The sequence below is a fragment of the Hippoglossus hippoglossus genome, chromosome 9, assembly GCF_009819705.1.
Source record: "Hippoglossus hippoglossus isolate fHipHip1 chromosome 9, fHipHip1.pri, whole genome shotgun sequence".
Taxonomy (NCBI): Eukaryota; Metazoa; Chordata; class Actinopteri; order Pleuronectiformes; family Pleuronectidae; genus Hippoglossus; species Hippoglossus hippoglossus.
Window position 1 is genome coordinate 19,663,818 of NC_047159.1, and position 19,667 is coordinate 19,683,484.

Genomic DNA, 19,667 nt, shown 5'->3' on the forward strand with positions numbered 1-19,667 from the left:
ACATAAAGCAATTTAACGTTGATCTCAGAACAGTCTGTCAGATGTTAGATATGTGGAGGAGTAAAGGATCAGGTTTGTAGAGAATCATCAAAAGGAGTATATTTAAAAATTGGCAAATCACAAGCGAGGCAGTGATAGGGCACATTCCCTTCTAATCCTGCCAGTGACAGCAGATACCTTTAGAACATCGCCACCATGTGTCTCTTTGGTGTTCCTACAGCAAAGCTCATCTCAAATGTGAGTTTGTGTTCATCTTTGAGGACGTTACTGTGGGATCCAGCTCTCCAGAGTTAGAGGTTATTGCACAGTGGGAAAATGACCAAATCATATTGATCAATATGAATTGAACCTACTTAATATTTAACTAATTGGCAATAATGGTTCAGTTTAAAATCAAACTATTTACAATGATATACTCCAACAACCTCTCAGTCAAATTAGGCAGGCATCAAGTGGTCCATTCAAAGAACAGAAGGGTCTTTGATAGAAGCAAGTTGAGGAGCCACCACAAAGCTACTGCAGGTGAGACAGGGAGCCGGTTCTATTGAGTGGCAGTTTGATCAGACAATGCACTTTAGATTTATTTCTTCCATGTAAATGACAATGTGACTCCTCAGTTTTATTCTGATATGTCACAATGAAGACGTCAGTACTTGTGATAGAAGAACTTTTAAAGGCAAACCAGGCAGACAAGGAGATTAGAATGAGATTAAAATCGATTCAATGAGCAGTTTTCACTCTTCATTCAATCTCTTTTTCTTTCATCTTTTTGGCAATTACCACTGAAATAAGATCTTTACCTTATTGAATCACAACTGTTGATCATTGGCTTCACAACGATGGTGGTGGCCCCAGATGTGATGCAGGATCGACCCTTTATATTTAGATGCATTTATATAATGGAAAATGTTTAATAAGTAAAGTACACTGAAATCTCTTCAAATCAAGCAGTGCCTTGTTTTATTATATCCAAATACATAAACATAGAACATAACTGTCATTTGAATTGTTTGATTTTTAATACATATAGTTTTTATACAAATGTACAAAGGGATACACAGTATGAAAGACTTTGGATAGTGGATTTTATCCTGCAACATTCATGAGATAATCTCACTGGCTTGACCTTGAAATGGCCTTGAATGCTAAAATATACATCTCTGACAGAGACCAGATGGAACCTGTTCATTCATGCGGGTTTCATCGGTCCTTCAGAGGAGCTCAGCTCGGCCAGCTGAAGTGACAGGGAGAGAACTCACAGGATAACATATGTGAAGAGAGCCATGATGGCAGCGCTGATCAGGCCCGAGATAGGAACCGTGACAAACCAGGCGATGAAGATGTTCCTGAACAGACGCCAGTCCACGGACTTCCTGGAGCGCAGCCATCCCACGGCCACCACAGATCCCACCTGGGTTTAATACAAATACAATATAAATAAATATACCGATCCCTCTTCTGACTATGACATGTCTCTGTCGGGTTGAAGTCTCAGATGTTTACCTTGCAATGCGTTGTGCTGATAGGAAGACCAATGTTGGAGGCCACAACGACCGTGATCGCTGAAGATAGTTCGATGCTGAACCCACTACAGTGGAAGAAAGAAATATTCCTGTTTTATCTATCATGTGTATCAGATTTTTTTTGGGCTGTTATAGGATATATGCATGTGGCATACCTGGAGGGGGTAATAGGGGTAAGGTCTTTGCCCATGGTCTGGATCACCCTGCGGCCCCACACCCACAGACCGGCGCAGATGCCCACTCCTCCATACAGAAGCAGCCAGATGGGTGTGGGTGTGTTGGACACCACAGAGCCGCTGTCATACAGCAGCCACAGAGCCACCAATGGGCCGATTGCATTGCTACAGATGAAAATGTCTCAATGTGAATCTTCTGAATGATCATCACTCACATAAAATTGTTTTTAAAAACGGACACCTACCTGACATCATTCCCTCCGTGAGCAAAGGAGCCAAAGCACGCGGTGAGGATCTGCAGGAACTGGAAAAGCAGCGAGACAGCCGGTTGGTCCACCTCCAGCTCATCCTCCTCCTCAGCGGGGACCACGCCAGCCTCCTGGGTCACATTCCCTTCCTGCACTGTGCTCCCGCAAGTCACTGCTGAGGTGTAGCTGCTGTAGCTGTCCACCCTGGGTCTTCTCTGAAGCCCACCGTCGAGGTCCTTGTGCTTAGGCTCTCCTTGGATGCCGTAAATGGCCATCGTGTAAGAGGTGTAGCTGTTGTTCCTCCTGATGGGCCGCTCCTCCGTGTCACTGTCGCCGATGCAGTCACCCACTTTGGCCACGTGGAGCTTGTGGAGCAGGTCTTTGTACAGGCCCGAGTCCTTGTGGATGGTGTGAGAGCGGCCGCTGTGAGGATCAGTGATCATCATGGGGCCAACGTTGCCGTTCAGACCTTGGAAAATCATATGTTTACTATTCAATCTGAATTATTTGTGATTATACTTCCATGACTATAACAACAAGACATTCATTTCTCACCACCGCTGAGGTCCAGGTCTTTGGTTTCCATGTCGTTGTTGTCCAGATCAGTCTCCTCCGAACCTCCAAGTTTGAACGCCACCGTTTGAGTGTCTGGTGGGGGGGCCTGGGGTTGAGGCTCGCGTGGGATTGCCGGCTGCTCAGCTTGTGCAGGTTTGCAGGAGTTCTTCTCCATTAGAGGAGTTTGACATGGAGCAGGAGCGATTTCTCCTGAAGTACATGATAATAATAGTGAGCGAGTATGTCACATGGTAGACGGGGCTTATACCAGCTGGTTTGTGCAAGTTAAACTCCCCAAAATCCTATCGCAACAAAAAATTTTAGCTACGCAAAATTTTGGACTCCAAAATATATCAACCAAGTAATATTTGTGAATGTCTGTATATAAGTATAAGATTTACTCACGTTTGATTTTCTTCTTGAGGCGTGGACAGACGACAAACCAAACGAACAAAGCAGTGACACAGGCACAGCCCAGCGAAATGCACAGTGTGCCCCACCATGGTACTTTGTCAAAACCCAGCACTGCGCACACAAGATAGGGACATGAGACAGAACTGTGTCTGAGATAAGGACAAACAGAAACTGAACTGCTTCTTTCATTTATTCATCAGAACGTCCATCTGGTCCTTTTCCAGTGAGAGAGAGAAAATGTCATGACTAATGCATTCATTTACACGTTGGCTTAGTTTAGAGGCACAGCAACAACTAATATGTATCATTTTATAATTCCAAATGGAGAAAATAAAAATACGACAACTTTTCAATATCTTTACCATTTTCAAACCACAATGTCTGCATCCTGTGTCTCAATATGTTCATGCAGATAACAATATCAGTGAGAGAGACCAATCAGAAAGTGAGAAACAGACCAGTCTTGCAGCATAATGATAAAACGCTCACAATACACGGTGTTCAGCACACGTTTAATATTTCACTTTTCTTTTATTCCTTCACAGAATAGCTAAAGTGCTGTAACTGCCAGAATTCAGGTAACTCAGGTTACCACGACAGTATTAAATTGCCGCCTTGCAGATACAGCTTACCTGATTGGTCTTGTGGACAACAGCCGTTAAACCACAAACAAATCTCTGGATTAAGAAATAAAATGCTGGGTGCAGTATCGGCGTGAACAGTGCACTCTCGGCTACGCTGTAACTTTGCGTAGCAGGAGTTAAGGTGCGTTATATTCGTTGACCCACACGCCTGCAGCCTTCAGTGAAGGGCGCAGGCCAGTTCACTTCTCCATAAGTTCACGGCTGCTCATGTTCTTATTCAGCTTTTATTCCTGTTGCGTTTGCTTTAATCTTGTTTTTAAATGATTGTCTCCGTGGTCCTTTTAAGATTTGGTTTGAATCACAATACAAGAAATGACTTCCAGAGGAAAGATTCTTTGAGCTCAAAATGCCTGAGAGTGATTTGAAACATTTATGAAACGTTTTCCTCACTTTTTTTCTCCACCTACTTTTGTCCTAAGAAGACTGTGATCATCAACTCTCAACCTCATGTTGCTCCAGGGATTTCAGCAGCTGCTGTGTAAGTGCAGTGAACCTTGGGTGAGTGGACGTCATACTCACTTGGTGCTCCTGTAAACATGATGGAGAACAGGTTGATGCCCATGGTGATGGCGTAGAAGACGGGGAGAGCTCTGAGGCCGTTTGGTACAGGGTCGGCCTGGAGAAATCAGTTTTCATCCAATCAATAGATCATTTTTTCAACATTTTCTCATCTTGTACTAGAGTATTTTCATACTTTGGTTGGCTACTGGATCTGAATACATCTTTTAGCGACTGTAACTTCAAACTGCTGTACAATTATTAACCATGTAAACTGGATAGAAATATCTCACCTTGTTCAGAATGAATCTGCGAATGAAGTAGAAGAGAATTCCCGACATGATGCCTGACAGCACAGGTGACAGGAACCAGGACGACACTTTGGATAGGAGCAAAAGACATTTATTCGATTTTAGCCTCACTCCTATTTCAGAATCAACACATACTTGTTTTCAAATGAACAGGAAAACGAATATATTCACCGATGCGCAGTAACTCCATCCATTTGACCCCTTGGTGACCTCTGGCCACCATGGAGAAGCCAATTGTAGCTCCAACAATACAGTGGGTTCCAGAAATGGGGAGCTTCAGGAACGAAGCAGCCAGCTGCCACACAGCAGAGCCTGTGGTACAAAAACATGATGGAGGCCTGAGCTCACAACCTGAAAATGCACTGATAGAATTTATATCTTACATACAGCTTACCAAACATTGCACTTATAGATCCCGCCATCAGGACATGCTCTGAGCCGTTGTACATCTGCACATCAATGATGCCATTCCGGATGGTCTCGCTGACTTTGGCCCCCAGCAGCACTGAGCCCACCGTCTCAAAGATACTGGCCAGGATGCAGGCCTGCCGCAGGGTGACCACCCCAGAGCCCACCGCCGTACCAAAGGAGTTGGCCACGTCGTTTGCCCCCACGGAGAAAGCCAGGATGAAGGCGATGATGAAGCCCACCACCACGAGCCACAGGTAGCCTGACATGTCCGTCTGCGTGGCCACAGCCACAGTGGCGGCAGCAGCCAGGGTTGCTAGTGTAGTTGTATCCATCATTTATAGTTTAATTTAATTAAACCGGTTTCAAATTAATGGGCGACCTATGAGGTTGTAATTAAATTTTGACCAGAAAGAGGATTAAATAACCCCTTAGTCCACGTCTCAAAGAGCTTATGGGAGGAAATTAAAATCTATTGCTAGCTAGGTATACGGGGTCTGTCTGCAGGCTTCATCATAAAATGAAAAATCATAGAGATAAGGGAGGGATCCATTGTGACAGGGAGCCTCTGAGGATACACACTGTGGAAACAAAGTGAGTTACTGGTTAATATTCCTCATACACTGGTCCACAACAAAAAGGGCAAAGTTCAGTCACACAAAAACTAACTGACAGGAACAAACAGCTGATGATTTATTGAGCGGTGGCAGAGGGAAGTTCAGATGATGAAGTGTTTTATATCAGTTTTACATCATTACTGCTGTGAGCTACAGTCTGGCAGAGAATTGCTGTAGCTGTGGAGTCATCTGTCTCAACAGGAGGCTGTGGAGTTAATCATGACATGAGATGGAGTCAGGGTCTGAACTAAGGAGCTGTAGTAGTTCTTCTTTTTGGTCCAATCATTAAATGAGTTCTAACTACAGAAACAGGAAGAAGATTCTATATACTTTCCATCACTTGTTTACAGGTGTTACAAATGTCAGCATGCCCCAAATAAGAAATACAGTCTACGAGGTGTTAAATGTGTGATTATAACATACTCATATTGGATTTAAGCTGTAGACTTCACAGTAACTTCACCACACTTTTAAGTGCTTAATCTCCTGCAGTATTTTAATAGGATTTCCTAAGATTTTACACCAGTGATAGGTAATACTTAAACAGTATAATCTTCCACTTGATTCTTATGTCTTAAAGCCTTGTCTTGTGTGTCTGAGTTATACTTTCACTCAACATGCATCTGCTGCACACAGAGAGTTACAGAATAATAAAAAAGCCTCTAAACTTCTAGTAACATGGTGAAAATCACAAATAAATCCACATAGGGCTTCAAAAAGGCGCTTTAGAGCTGTGAATAAGAGGCCTATTATGGACAATCAGCAGTTAAGTCAGTGTGGGCCAATTCAGCATCAGTATAGAAAATAACGGCACGTTAATCTGCTTAGCTGCTCTTGCATAATTCAGATTGAGGAGTGACAACACAACAAAAGGAACAAAGGTGAAACAAAGACAGAGAAAATATACTCACGTGTGAGACCAGAGGGAGAGTGTGTGTGTCCTGCAGTCAGACTGTGAACCAGGAGCAGCAGCAGCCGTCAAGTGTGTGTGTGTGTGTGTGTGTGTGTGTGTGTGTGTGTGTGTGTGAGAGAGAGAGAGAGAGAGAGAGAGAGCGAGAGAGAGAGAGAGATAGGATGATACCAGCAGCTGTCAGTCAGAGGAGACTGGGAGTCCAGTAGCCTGCACCGTGTGGAGTCCAGCCTTAGTACTGGTTGATTTATATAACAAGCCGGGTGAGAACACGCCTCTGCAGACCGGTCATGAGACCACCACTGCCTAAAGCTAATGTTTAGCTCATGTGTTGACAGAGGGGGAAAATAATTACGGTTGTCTGGGATTATGTTGCTTTACAGTAGATGAACCCCAAATCCTCAAATGATGTTTTTTAGTCACCATGGAGAAGCACAAATATCTATTGTTTTGTCAAAATATATCTTTCTGGGTTAGGGTTCTGTTTACTGAAGAAACATGAGAAATATTTCAGGACTTGGTGTGTTTATTGTAATCAAGGTTTTATTATTGTTACATAATCAGTGCTATATTCCTGGATACTATGTATAGTTTGACTATGAATATCTACGAACAGGAAAAACAATGATCAACATCTATTACTGAGGAGCTCTGTGTTAAACAAAGACCCCTCAATGATATTTTTATTTGAATAAAAAATATGGCCTTTACTCTAGTGCTATCTAGTGGCCAAACGCAATATTTCATGCACCCTAATGCTAAGAGTAGAGTGTATTGTCCAATATAACCTGAATGACAATACTCTTATGTTGGTTCATCTCTTTATATATTTAAACATATTAATGTTAAATAATTTCTGCCACAACTTGATGAATAAATAAATCAAATTAGTTCGGACACAATATGCTCACACTGCACTAAAGCTGAAACTATGGAGTGTGTAGCTCATTAAGCAAGTGCGGCCGAGCAGAACGTGAACACCCTCAAATCGCGTTACTGATCAACCTGTTATTCCCCATGTGTAGTCACTTTCCAGAGAAACTCCACTGGAGTGTCATGCAGCCTTCAGCGTCAGCAGAACTGAGTCGTCTCGGAAATGCTACAGTGCCTCCAGATCTGCTGATAAGTTCCTCTGCATTACTCATTTATTTGGAGCCTGCTGGATAATGATGTCTTTTGGACAATCTGCACAAGCGCCAGAATATTTTGACCTCTCCAAAAGCATGTGACAGGTTCAAGTGAAACGTGAACGGTGGAAGAAGCAGCCATCATCAAGAGGATCAACAATCTGCCTTGTACTCTGAGTGGATGCGTGCCAGGCCCATGCAGACACATACATGTAACCACAGCAGCGTGATCCAACACAAGTCAGATCATGTTAAGTGAGTCACATACACATAGACACATAAGGCTCATTAACCAGGGGCTAAATGCACTTTCAACTTGAATGATAGTAGAGTTTCTTTTGAATTTAATGAACTGAAGTCAAAGGTCAAAGTCACTGTGACCTTGTTAGACACGTTTGTGGCCTCGCGAATACAACATCTTTCACCTTGAGTTCAAAGATGAACTGATCTGATCGTAGAGGTCAAAGGTCACGGTGACCTTACATTTTGTCAACGCGGTATATCAGGAACGCCTTGTGGAGATTTTCTGTACATCTGGTATGAATACTCAAGGATGAATGCTCTTGTCAGTGTGACTTCACAGGGCATAACTCAAGAATTCATAAACTTATTATGCAATTTAATAATTCACTTAATAAGGAATTATATGAATATCCTGAAAAGTCTAACATTATATATGTTATACACTACCAGAAAGTCATGGGTGTAAACTGCAGCTTGAGTCGTTGGCGGGGGCGTACGACTATGAGCTGGTAGTTCTAGTTGAAGAAATGTTGCAGTGCTACTGTGGAACATTTTTCTTTGAACATAGATGGTGACACTGATATTCTTTTACATAAGGGAGGTGTTGCCCTGTTGATTATTAACTCCTTTTCACGTGATAATTCAAATTCATTTATTAAAGACATTTGATACTATTTCTTCAATACAATATGACGCAGCACGATACGATACAATGTGATACAATACGATCAAATGTATTTACATTTTTGCATTCAATGTTCATGAATTATTACAGATACAATCCAGTAATTTTTGGGACATTTTTGTAAGAAGTTGTACTTTGCTTGCTGTGCTGAATAAAACCAAGTTGATCATCATAATCTACTAAAATGGCCAAATCCTTCTCATCATTAGTCAGGCGTCTTCCTCCGCATAACAATAAGGCCCCTTTTATTCGAACTAGTCCAAGTGAACTTTATTGTCATTCAGACCAAACAACAAGAAGTGCATGGCAGAACAAAATTGCGTATCTCCCAGCTCCATGTGCAAATATAAAAGGCAAGTAATTTTACACAACAGAATTAGACATAATAGATGTGACCTGAAGACAAATTACTGTCCTACTACTGTAACAGAAGATGTAAACATGTAACAGTAATGTAAACTTGACAGGGAAACAAGGAAAGGAGATGTGGTTCTCTATGAAAAATTCCAGGAGGACCCAACTGAAAATAATAGTCAATGTGTGATTGTAATTTTTCCAGCTGACGTAAGATACACATTCTTGCTCACCCTGCACAGTTGCACCATATTCTTGCTTCATAGGAGCTAATTCTTGAGAAACCGGAAAACCTGCCTGATAGACAGGCGGTAGCGTAGCAGTCCTGGTAACTTGAGCCGTACCGGAGGACTTGGGACCAAACCAATAGGAGCAGGGCCTCACTGACCTGCGGCGTATGGGCTCGGGAACAGTGCGTTCGATTTCGGAGCCCGTCACAACCAGTCAACACAGTCGTTCCATTCATGAGATTAGAACTGTACTTTTGATTATTTACTAAATGCCATTTCGTGTGTTGACAGTGACTTTACTTTCGACACAAGAGACAAAGGGACATTCACTTTCCCAGAGGGCTCGGCCAATCCTCTGTTTGTGATGCAAAACTTAATTACTACTGCTACAGTAAAGCCGAGTTAAATGTTGTTTTGTGTTGCATTTGAGGTATTCGTGAATTGTAATTAACTGTTGTCTCAAACGACAGCGAGCACTTGTTTTTGAGCAGCATGAGAAGTCTTCCTCTTCACATTCTCATGGTTATGTTGTGAACCGCATATTCCAACTGGTATTTAAAACTTATGCACAAGAGCTGAGCACGTTTTATTGCCTTAAACAGTAAACTTACATATTACATGTCAAATACAAAGTGTATATATAAACACTTTCTAACTTTATCTGGTGCTAAATAATATTTAATATAGACTCCTCATATAATTATCAGAAAATATTTTGATTAGCTCCAACAAACGACTTTTAACATGCTGGAAGAAAAACACACAATATATGAAGTGGAATTCAAGGCTTATGAATGTACCTGTTGTCGTCTCCTTCTGGTATTTTCGCTCCCTTTCTCTCTCTGTCTTTGTTTCCTATGGTTTCTCAGTCCAAAATACAAATGTATTTATTTTTACCAAGTTCACCTTCGGACCCGAGCTTTTAGTTGTTGTGCTTTATATGGGACCATTAATCTGTAACGGCCTCTAGGTGGCCCCAATGTCCCTCTTTAGGTTACACATGCCAGTAAATACACTCCATGTGGAAATATCGTTTAATCAGGGAAACATTAATAATCACTAGTTTGATCCCTATTTGCTTTTATATATATATGGGTTTGCTGCAACATGAACTTCATGTAACTTTACAGTGGAATGTGAGAGGTTTCCTCTCATCTCAAACCATCCACTGACATTAGTTTATCATTTTTAATGCTTTCCCTTGATTATTTTTAATGCAAAAACAACTTTAATTGCCTAATTCTCACCCTTGATGTCTTCCAACTGTCCTCCAAAGAAGTTGAGCTTGTCAGAACATTCAGGCAGTTCACCACTTATTTGACAAACTCTGTACTTTGAAAGTTTTGAAATCCCCAAAATATTTCGCACATCATATTTTTGAGTTAGACAAGACCGAACTTGTAAATAAGTAACTGAAGAGCATGGCTGGTTCTCATGCTCACTCGTATGGTGGCCCAACCCTTCCTTCCCCACTTCCCCCCTCCTATGCCTTGCCAAACTGGATCTGTAGGATCTTACAGAGTCATATTCTCAGGAGACAGGAATGTCAGAGCACAAGGCCGGCCTGGTGCCTGCTGGGACACGCAGCCTCGCATTCCCTCAAACGTATACGGGAAAAAGTCCCGAACGCGTTACTCATGCATCCATTAAATTTTCCCTTAACAACTCTGTGTAAAATGCAGTGTCTGCGCCGGACGTTTTGTAGACACACACTGAGTCACTGCTCAAATTCTGTCTGGTGCACCACGAGCCTAGTTCTGAACGAAGTGTATGTGTTTTGTGAATAATTCTTACAAAGATAATAAAGTTTTCTCTCTCGTTTTCCAATGTTTCTCTTGACAGCTTTGTCAGACGACACTGTACACATATGCTTTTTACGAATGACAAAAACATAAAATGATTTTGGAGATTTTTATTGTTTAAGGTCTTTTAAAAAGTCTTTGCTTTATGTACAGCTTACAATCATAATATTATACAGCAGATAGGTCATTTAAGCGTTAGTCATTGAGACTATAAGGAGCCCACGTGTATCAGAATATAAATATAATACAATGAAACTGTGGCATTTAAAGAATGACACAAAGAAATGTAAAGGATTATTTGGCTGATTTCTCAATCACCCCACATCACCATCTACAGTATCTCAGGAATTGAGACGCTATCGACAAGCAGAGGATCAAAATGTAACAAAACAAAAAGGTTTCATGCTACATTTGTCCGTGTCAGAGTGTCTTAAGCTTTTGGACACACAGGCCCAAGGTTGCACTAGCGCCCCTGCATCTGTTAGCCTGCCCTCTCTACACTAGCACGGGCTTTTCCATTGCTCGAGAAGCAGAGCTGCACGCAGTGAAATGTTGAAAGTCCACTTTCCTCCCAGTGTCATGGGCCATATTTGCTCTAATTGACGGACCAGTGGCTGGAGGTTGGCGACGAGCCGCTGGCGGACTCTTTGTGGGACTGATTGGGGCTGTGGCTGTGGGCTGGGGAGTGGGTGACACTCGGACTGCTGGGAGGTGTGGAGGAACAGGAGGAAGACTTGGATTTGATCTGCAGCCACTTGTCTCCCAAGGCCTTGGCGAAGTGGTCGTCGACGGACACGCTGATGGAGAGCTGCTGGGAGCGGGCCTTCTGGTAGTTCATGCCGAGGCTCCTCTGGAAATGCTCCTCGACCCCGTGATCGTAGCTGCTCTTGGAAACAACTGGAAAAGAGAGGATAAACGACAGAGCGTCAAACACACGCCTCAGTGAGTCAGTGAAAGTGAGTGGATGTGTGTGACGATGAGGGAGTGACTGTCTGGAGAAGGAGCTCTTTCGAAAGAGCGTGAGACTGACCTGATGTGTGGCTCCTGTGGACCTCAGATCTGCTGGAGGGGTTTCTTAATGAGGACACACAAGTGATCACAGAGGGACGCATCTGGTAAGACAAAATAAAAGAGATGGGTTATTAATCACATTATTATCTAATCAGAGGAAAAAAACAAATTTTCTTTGTTTCCTTTTCATCCCACAAACTTGGCTTGCTAAACCTGACTGTGCACGTACAGGAAAAACAACACACCAAGTTCAGTTAGAAAACGAATGGGAAAATGATTTTGAAAACCAATTCAACTGGTTGGATTTGGCCATGAGGGTGAGATCACTCCCAGTGTGGCGGCATAAACAGGTCAAAGAGAGAGCTGTCTGTTTGGTCTTGTTGATGACATTCTTCCCTCCATTGCTCACATTTTCTCCATGAATCTGGCTGGATTGCATAGCTCGGACAAGCTGAGGCCTGCGTGCCCTCCACTGGGAAGTGGAATGACTGTGGAGTTATGGATTCACTGACTGCAGATTGGGGAGATGTACCACTGCTGTGGGTAGCCTGCAGCTACACAAAGGGTCATACAGTAAAACCCATTCTTCACAGGCCCTGACAGACCAGACATCCTTTTTCCCTGAGAAATATCACAGTGGATGTTTTTGAGGACACAAGCAGACACAGATTTTCCCGACGGATTACCTGGATTTGAGTGGCGGCGCTGCTTTGAGACTTCTCCTCCGTATTTTCTGGGTCTTTTCTTGGTTTCTTGATGAGGGCGAGAGGTTCGTCCATGATGGGGGCGTAGTACATGTGGGCGGGCAGGGGGCTGGGCGTCGGACTCCAGGTGGATGTGGGGCTCTGTGGGCTGTTGAACACGGCCGGTGCTGGTGCTGCCCTCTGGGCCACTTTGCCACTGTTTCTGCTGAGCACTCTCTCCCGCCTGGAAAAGCAGATCATCAGAAAAGGTCAGACCTCAATGACAGAAATTGTGTGTGATCAGCATTATTTTCAGTATTGGAATATTATCAGAAATAAGCCACATTCACCGACCTTTCCTCCAGTGTGAGACCTCTCTCATGGCTGCGCTTGCGTTTGACTGGATACACTGTTGGGCCTCGAACCCGGTCATTTGTCATGTGTCTGTACCTGTCTTCACTTCTAAGGTGGGGCTGACCTAATAAACACAAGGGAAGTGCAGGATTAGAACAAGATGCATAAAAACACAATCATTACCACAGGTAGAACCATTAAATACTTCTTTTTTTTTTTTTTTTTAAACCAGTCATTTACTGGAACTGATGAATTTACTATATTGATGACGATGTTTGTCACTCAGTGATGAGCAACTGCTTGTTTTGATCCAGGACATCAACTTGCATGACTGCTTTTCATGGGAAAATATTTTTTTTTGTCACCGTTAATTGTAAACTCCGTTAAGCCGTAGAACTTGATTTACCTGATCAGTGAAGGTTACAAAGCAGCACAGCTGATTCACTGCTAACGGTAAACGTTGTTTTTCTGCATAATGTTGGCATTCAGCCCTATCACATGGACGAATGGGCACAGTCGTATTGTTATCATGAGATGCAGCGCGTCTAATGGCTTTAAGCTCACAGATGACCCTGATTTGGGCGGCACCCGTCTGTGAAAGGTCCATCGAGGTGAACACACAAAGACACACTGTGGATTTTTTTTCCAATTGCACAAGTTGAAACACATCAAAAAGAAGCTGGTGATGTCAGCGCTGGGCTGGATGAGTGACATATGCGTTACAATCTAGGCCACGAAGTTGGTCTCACAAGCACAGTTTTTTTTGTACATGTTGGGCTTTCACTTTCTACGCACAACAGTAGGAATAATCCAAACCAGTTGTGGCCTCCGCCTCACGTCAACACACACACATGTTCAAAACAGTCATGCATACAGTCCAAACACAGAGCACTGTCTGGAGGGGTAATGGCAGCAGCATTGTTCTGACTGTATGCTCAGTTCACACTTGAGAATCCACATTGATTTGAGGAGTCATTCAAATTCAAATCGGCCATTCAATACTGGATAACATCTCCTCACACCGACACCTCCCACTTTAGTGAGCTGAAACAGTGGGTGATCAACTGTGAATTGTAAAACAAATAAAAAAGTTGCCAATGGTGTCTTTAGCTGCTCACTCCAATACACGTTTCCTTACGGCCAAACACAGCAGTACAACAGTTCAACACCTGTGTGCTGCTCCTTCTCACAGGGTGCCACTGAGGAGGGGGGGGGGGGGGGGGGGTTATAACCACACCTATGCTGATTTTCTAATGCCTCAGGCGTAGATATTTCTTCCTTATTAGAAGAGTGAATACGCAGCCTGACCTTCTGCTTTGCTGCGTTTAGTCTTATTTTACAAGACATGGAACAGAAACACAGCCTAGTAATAAGACACAACACAACTTATAGAATCACAATTTAGTCTTGAGCAGCCAGAAGTATGACTAGAGAGGCCTTAATGCTGAGTTAATGTCCTCATATATACTTATCTTGTCTTTATGACGGAGGTGAAGATATTCATGATTGTTATTATATATTTTAAAAGTTGAACATTATTGTTTAAGTATATCTTCTATTACTGTTGCCTGATTCTATATATTTCTAACTGTATAATCATAGATTTCATAGAACAAAAGGAAATGTCACTAAAATGAACACCAATAGTTTAATCAGGATCAGAATTGGCTTTTTTTGTCAAGTGTGTGTACACGTTCATGGGTATTTTACTCCACTTTTACATGCCTCTGAGTGTACTTACATAGAAATAGACAAGCAAAAACTTATAATTGAAAGAATGGTACAAAAATACCTACATTACTAATATATATCACTAACAATCAAATGTTGTGAGATAATATTAATAGTAGGGACTTAATCCCACTGATCTACAGAACAAGTACAAGTATCCACAGTCATGAAGCAACTTGAGGCAATAAAAGAAAAGTCATTACTGGACTTACCCTCTAAAATGTAGACCTTGAAGCCACTGCTCATCCGAGTGATGTAGTGGAAATTCGCCACGGCCATGATTCCTGGTCTTTGTCTTGAGTCTTTGGAGCCAAACACACACATACACGCCTTGGCTGCTGCTGGGACACAATGCGCCTCAGTAATGGATTGAATTGGAAAGGTAATGAGAGGCTGGCTCTGAGCTCCGCCAGGTAAAGTCTCAGGTGAGTACAGATAGGTGCAGTGGCTTCCCTGTGACCGCCTCCCTGCGTTCAGATTGGCTGCCGTGGGAGCCAATGAAAACTCCCCGAAATCCCTCTGTGTTGTTGTTGACCTGCAAAGTGGAATGTGCTTCTCAGGTACAGGTAGGCCTGTGTGTGTGTGTGTAGTGGAAAGTGGGATCAGAGAATTCAATGTGTGATTGTGGAAGCTTTTGCTTTAATCAATATCTTATTCTGTAGTAGATATGGTAAAAAAACACACAGGTCACGTCATTTCACACAGTTTTTAGGGTGTTTTAAAGTGTTCATTTAGCTTCCCTCCATGCTTTCAGCACCTGTCCCCCTACTCTCCCCTCTCCTCCCCTCCTCTCCCCCCTGATCGTGCAATCTCACCAAACTGCATTTTTCCGAGCTGCTTAGCCCACCGGAGCTCCAGTCATTCCTCTGACCTGCCTGTACACGCACGCAGCTGCACTGTGCAGCCTGCCTTGCCAGTAATCCAAGGGCTTTTGTTGATGGCCAGACAAAGACTCCTAAGTTCTGAAAAACGCGGCTGCCATGAGAACAATCTCTCCTGAGCATACCGAGGAGTCTGTCCTCAGAGGCCGCAGATTCAGGTCCTGTGTGACACTGGCACTGCTGGAAATGTCATGGGGAGTTTTCAGATATGCTGGCACAGTGGGCATCAAGAGAAATGATCCCCTGTGCGGCTCTAATGTCATCAGCTGGTTTCAACCCCTTTTTAAAAATTTACTTTTTATGAAAGATTTCAGGAAATTATTGGCATAGGCTCTCATTTACCCTGACTAGTTCTTTAATTTTATAATTCACCCATTTTATTGTTGTATTTTCTCTGTTCATGTTCCATTGTTTCATTCTCATTGTCTTTTCATTGTAACATTGTTAAGAAAAGTGTTGTATGACTTAATCAATTTAGATAATTACAACTTAATATATAATATACTGAAGTAACTTTACTCAACATTTTCAGAGATGTTAAGCTTAGTGAAAAGTTGTTTTTATTTAGTTTGATACTGGCATGTGAGTTGTACTTGATATTACAGCAGTAACATTTACCTAAAAAGTACTTGTCCAAATTGTTATGAGGATTTCATCAAGTAAATCATACAGGTTATTTATTTCAGTATAACAGGAGACGCCTTTAGGGTGTGTACTGGTTACATACTGGGCATATATTGGGCATATACTGGGTATTTTGGGTCGAAACACAGTTTATTGTTATTTGCCTGTTTCCGTCCATTTAGGGGGAAGAATATTGGTTTACAAACAGTTTCACATATAAAGGTCATAAAGGTTGTAAATGTGATAATATTATTTTGGCTTAATTTAAGCTCAACACTGCCTCCCTAAGCTCTTTACTGTAATTGCAATGCTTCAATTCCTACAAGGCACTGTGGGCCTACTACTGTGAAGAATCTGGCCGTAAAATGAATTGAATCTGTGAATGTGTCCGACCACGATTTTCTAGTTTTGTAACATTTTACTGTCCACAATTTGTCCACACGTCACACAGCCAAGGACGGATTCTCTCTGGTTACTTTGTTAACGATTACTATGCTAAAAATTATATTTTCAAATCACTTAAGAAAGACCCATGATTGTGATTACACTGAAACATTTTGTAGTTTGAATAACCATAATTTGATATAATTTTTAATATTAGCATATTTTTCATATTACTATACAACTATTGAATTTGTTTTCAACACAGAGTGAATAGTACTATTCTCTATCCAAATCCACAACCGATTGGATTTACTCCCATTTTATATAAGAAAGTGTATGTTGGTAGTCGTCTCTGTAGAAGAAGACGTGTATATACTGCCACCATGAATAAGTCATGTGAAGTGGAGAGCAGCTCAAACTGAACATTGATATTCTATGCTATAAACATTTATGAAAAGAAAACAAAGATGAATATAACCCTGATTAATATAACCTTGGTGTAACTATCCTGCATTAATAGTTAGATCCCATCAGCTGGATTGTTAAATCATAAATCACATTTTATTTACTCAGGCAGAAAAAGGTCATGCAATATATTATTTGTGTCATAAACATTGTTTGATTGTACATATATGTACATACACACACTTTTGATACTTATTAACAGACATATAGTTTCCCTTGTATAAACTAACTTAGAGGGGTTTAAATCATATTAAATATCAGGATCGACATCAACAGTTGAGAGAGAGAGAGAGAGAGAGAGAGAGAGAGAGAGAGAGAGAGAGAGAGAGAGTCCTCATTTTCTCACCCACTTTCTCACCCACTTTAAAGGGCTGTTTCAGGGTTTAGACTTGGTTTTAGGGTTAGAATTAGATTTAGGTTAAGGTTTGGGTTAGGGTAAGCCAATGAGTCTCCTCTCTAGATGTACAAACGTGTGTGTGTGTGTGTGTGTGTGTGTGTGTGTGTGTGTGTGTGTGTGTGTGTGTGTGTGTGTGTGTGTGTGTGTGTGTGTATGACTTCCTCCTCTGCTCTGAATATGTGCTTGTTTGTAAATCTAACTCTCTGTCCTTTTATAGTCTCTGTTAATCTCAGTTTGTGTTATTTACTTAATGAAAGAATGGCCTCATATATCCCCCATTTACATATTTTACTTTATCTCTTCATCTCTCACTCTTTAAGTGAATCTCTCAATTTCTAAGCTTCGTGGGTTATTGGGAAATGTGGGACACCAAAGCTCCAGTCTGTTTATTCCTGTTCCAACTAAATCGAGTCAACAGGGTTTTACTACAGGTTTAGCATGTGACTGAAATCACTTGACTTCATGGGGGTGATGTCACAGAAAGGGGCGGGGAAAGTGTCAATCAGAAGCTCCTCCTTGGAATTGCATGTCAAGGTCAATGACATAAGATTGTGTTGTTAAGGATATGAATCTGTTTTAAATAAGACAATGATCCTAATTGTTATCAAATGATGTTTGTGATGATTCAAGCAACAAAATATGTATCAAGTTGTTTAAAATGTGTTTTAAATCATTTGAGTTCTCTTAATGGGGGTGAAATTAATTTAGTGACTCCCTGAAGTAAAAAAAAAAGATAAACTAAAGAGATGTAGCACATGACCTGCAGTTGTCAGACAGGAGTTAATGGTAAATACAGTCTGTCCCTGTCTGTTTAAACTGACTTTTACATGTTAATATGACTTTATAATAATATATTTTTTTAAACTTTATTTTCTTATTCAGTTTTTCATAATGCTTTTTAGACATTTTTAATATCGGCATGCATACATCAAGGCGATTTAGGCTCTTTAAAAACCTAATTCTAGTGTCCCACATTACAAAGTGACCTGTCCCAGATCATCAAATTCAGGCAGAATTGTCTTTTTTTGGCACAAAGAACCCTTAAAGCTGTGTCATGTTTCCTCTGAGTATGATATCTCCATATTTCTTCTGGTGTGGTGAGGAAACATCTTAAGGATTACAGAGGTATAATATGTTGATCTACTCTGTAAACATATTATAAGCCGTAGAAGTCAAAATTGCAACTAAAATGACTTCAGAGTTTTAACCGATTCCTCCTTATTCGCCTCGGGGATGTGATTCTTAGAGTTACGTATCGATGCTGATCCGTTTCCCGCCTTAGGTGTTTCGGTGTTTATCCAAGAACATTATGCACAACAGGGTTGAATATAAGTTTCCTGTTCAAAATATGTTGTGACTGCATGCCACAACGATTTTAAAATGAGGCATATGGAAGAAACTGTATGAGTCTTCAGAAAACATCTTACAAAAAGTGTTGGAGGAAAAAACGGGAATTCTTATCGGACCAAAAATACTTTTGAATACTATGACCTGTTTTTAAGTGATTAATAATAGCCGCCCTGATCTGCTCAGATATGTGTGTGTGTCCATTACGAAAACAGCTCAGTTACTATCAGTGTGTTTCCAGGGGGGGAGCCTGAGCCCCCCAGGGGGTCCATGTTGATCTGTGTCTCTGCAGGGTCGTACATCACCAGCAGATGGCGCAGCCCACACAGTCTGTATTGATGGAAAGTATCACCGCTGGGAAGACAAACAGAGTGCAGCACTGCGGAATTATAGGACACAGCGGGGGGGCAGCATCACATCCACACTCATGAGCAGCCGGAGGTGTCCACAGCAGGCTAATGTCTGACAGGGAGCAGCGCCTCTGTCGCCCTGCTCTCATCAGCACCACCTCACATCCTCAGATCCACACACGGAGCGGCGTCAAGCCAGAGACACACACTGGGCACCACAGGAAGTCAGCCCCGTGTCCTCAGATGGCCTGTATCACAATAACAGTGGCAGGCTATCTGAGGTCTTTGAGATACTTTGATTCAGGGCTGGAGCTTATTTTCATTTCATGTGGTCATTTTAAATTATATTTTTATTAATAATTAATGGAGTAGAATAAAATAAAATAAATAAAATAAATGCTAACAATAATCCCCATTTCCAAGATTACGGATTTAAATATATTTTCTTCTGCCAAACATGTACAAAACCTGAATAATCAATCTGAAATGGTTTATAAAAGAGACAAAAGCCACAAATATGCACATTGTAGAAACTGGTTCCATCTATTTGTAAATGTAACTTTACATCTGAAAAAGCATAATTGAGGACAGAATATCATAGGGGTTCAGAATCAAGTGCTCTGTGCTAATAATGACAATAATTATATGCATATTGATATGGATAATAATATTAACTTTATTTATATAGCTCGTTT

The 19,667-nt window shown here is 41.5% G+C and overlaps 2 protein-coding genes across 2 annotated transcripts; both read right to left on the reverse strand.

Annotated features, from left to right (window-relative positions):
* Positions 1-943: 943 nt before the first annotated feature.
* Positions 944-6,366, reverse strand: slc20a1a (solute carrier family 20 member 1a). The gene is made up of 11 exons (XM_034596562.1): positions 6,306-6,366; positions 4,764-5,358; positions 4,541-4,681; positions 4,352-4,437; positions 4,080-4,176; positions 2,908-3,027; positions 2,503-2,712; positions 1,945-2,416; positions 1,679-1,864; positions 1,504-1,588; positions 944-1,411 (listed from the first exon to the last, which is right to left on the reverse strand). The coding sequence occupies exons 2-11, from the start codon at positions 5,113-5,115 to the stop codon at positions 1,256-1,258; spliced, it is 1,905 nt and encodes a 634-aa protein (XP_034452453.1). The 5' UTR covers positions 5,116-5,358; positions 6,306-6,366; the 3' UTR covers positions 944-1,255.
* Positions 6,367-10,835: 4,469 nt separating this feature from the next.
* On the reverse strand, positions 10,836-14,963 carry vgll4l (vestigial like 4 like). Its single transcript, XM_034596708.1, has 5 exons — positions 14,737-14,963; positions 12,794-12,917; positions 12,443-12,683; positions 11,776-11,857; positions 10,836-11,642 (listed from the first exon to the last, which is right to left on the reverse strand). The coding sequence occupies exons 1-5, from the start codon at positions 14,846-14,848 to the stop codon at positions 11,341-11,343; spliced, it is 861 nt and encodes a 286-aa protein (XP_034452599.1). The 5' UTR covers positions 14,849-14,963; the 3' UTR covers positions 10,836-11,340.
* Between the last annotated feature and the right edge of the window lie 4,704 nt (positions 14,964-19,667).

Coding starts and splice junctions, on each gene's coding strand:
- vgll4l (XM_034596708.1), bottom strand. CDS start 14,848: ATGTGTGTGTTTGGCTCCAAAGACTCAAGACAAAGACCAGGAATCATG. Junction 12,684..12,793: donor GGTCTCACACTGGAGGAAAG/GTCGGTGAATGT, acceptor CTGCTTTTCCAG/GCGGGAGAGAGTGCTCAGCA. Junction 11,858..12,442: donor GCGCCGCCACTCAAATCCAG/GTAATCCGTCGG, acceptor TTGTCTTACCAG/ATGCGTCCCTCTGTGATCAC.
- slc20a1a (XM_034596562.1), bottom strand. CDS start 5,115: ATGATGGATACAACTACACTAGCAACCCTGGCTGCTGCCGCCACTGTG. Junction 4,438..4,540: donor GATGGAGTTACTGCGCATCG/GTGAATATATTC, acceptor TCCTATCCAAAG/TGTCGTCCTGGTTCCTGTCA. Junction 2,417..2,502: donor AGACCTGGACCTCAGCGGTG/GTGAGAAATGAA, acceptor TGATTTTCCAAG/GTCTGAACGGCAACGTTGGC.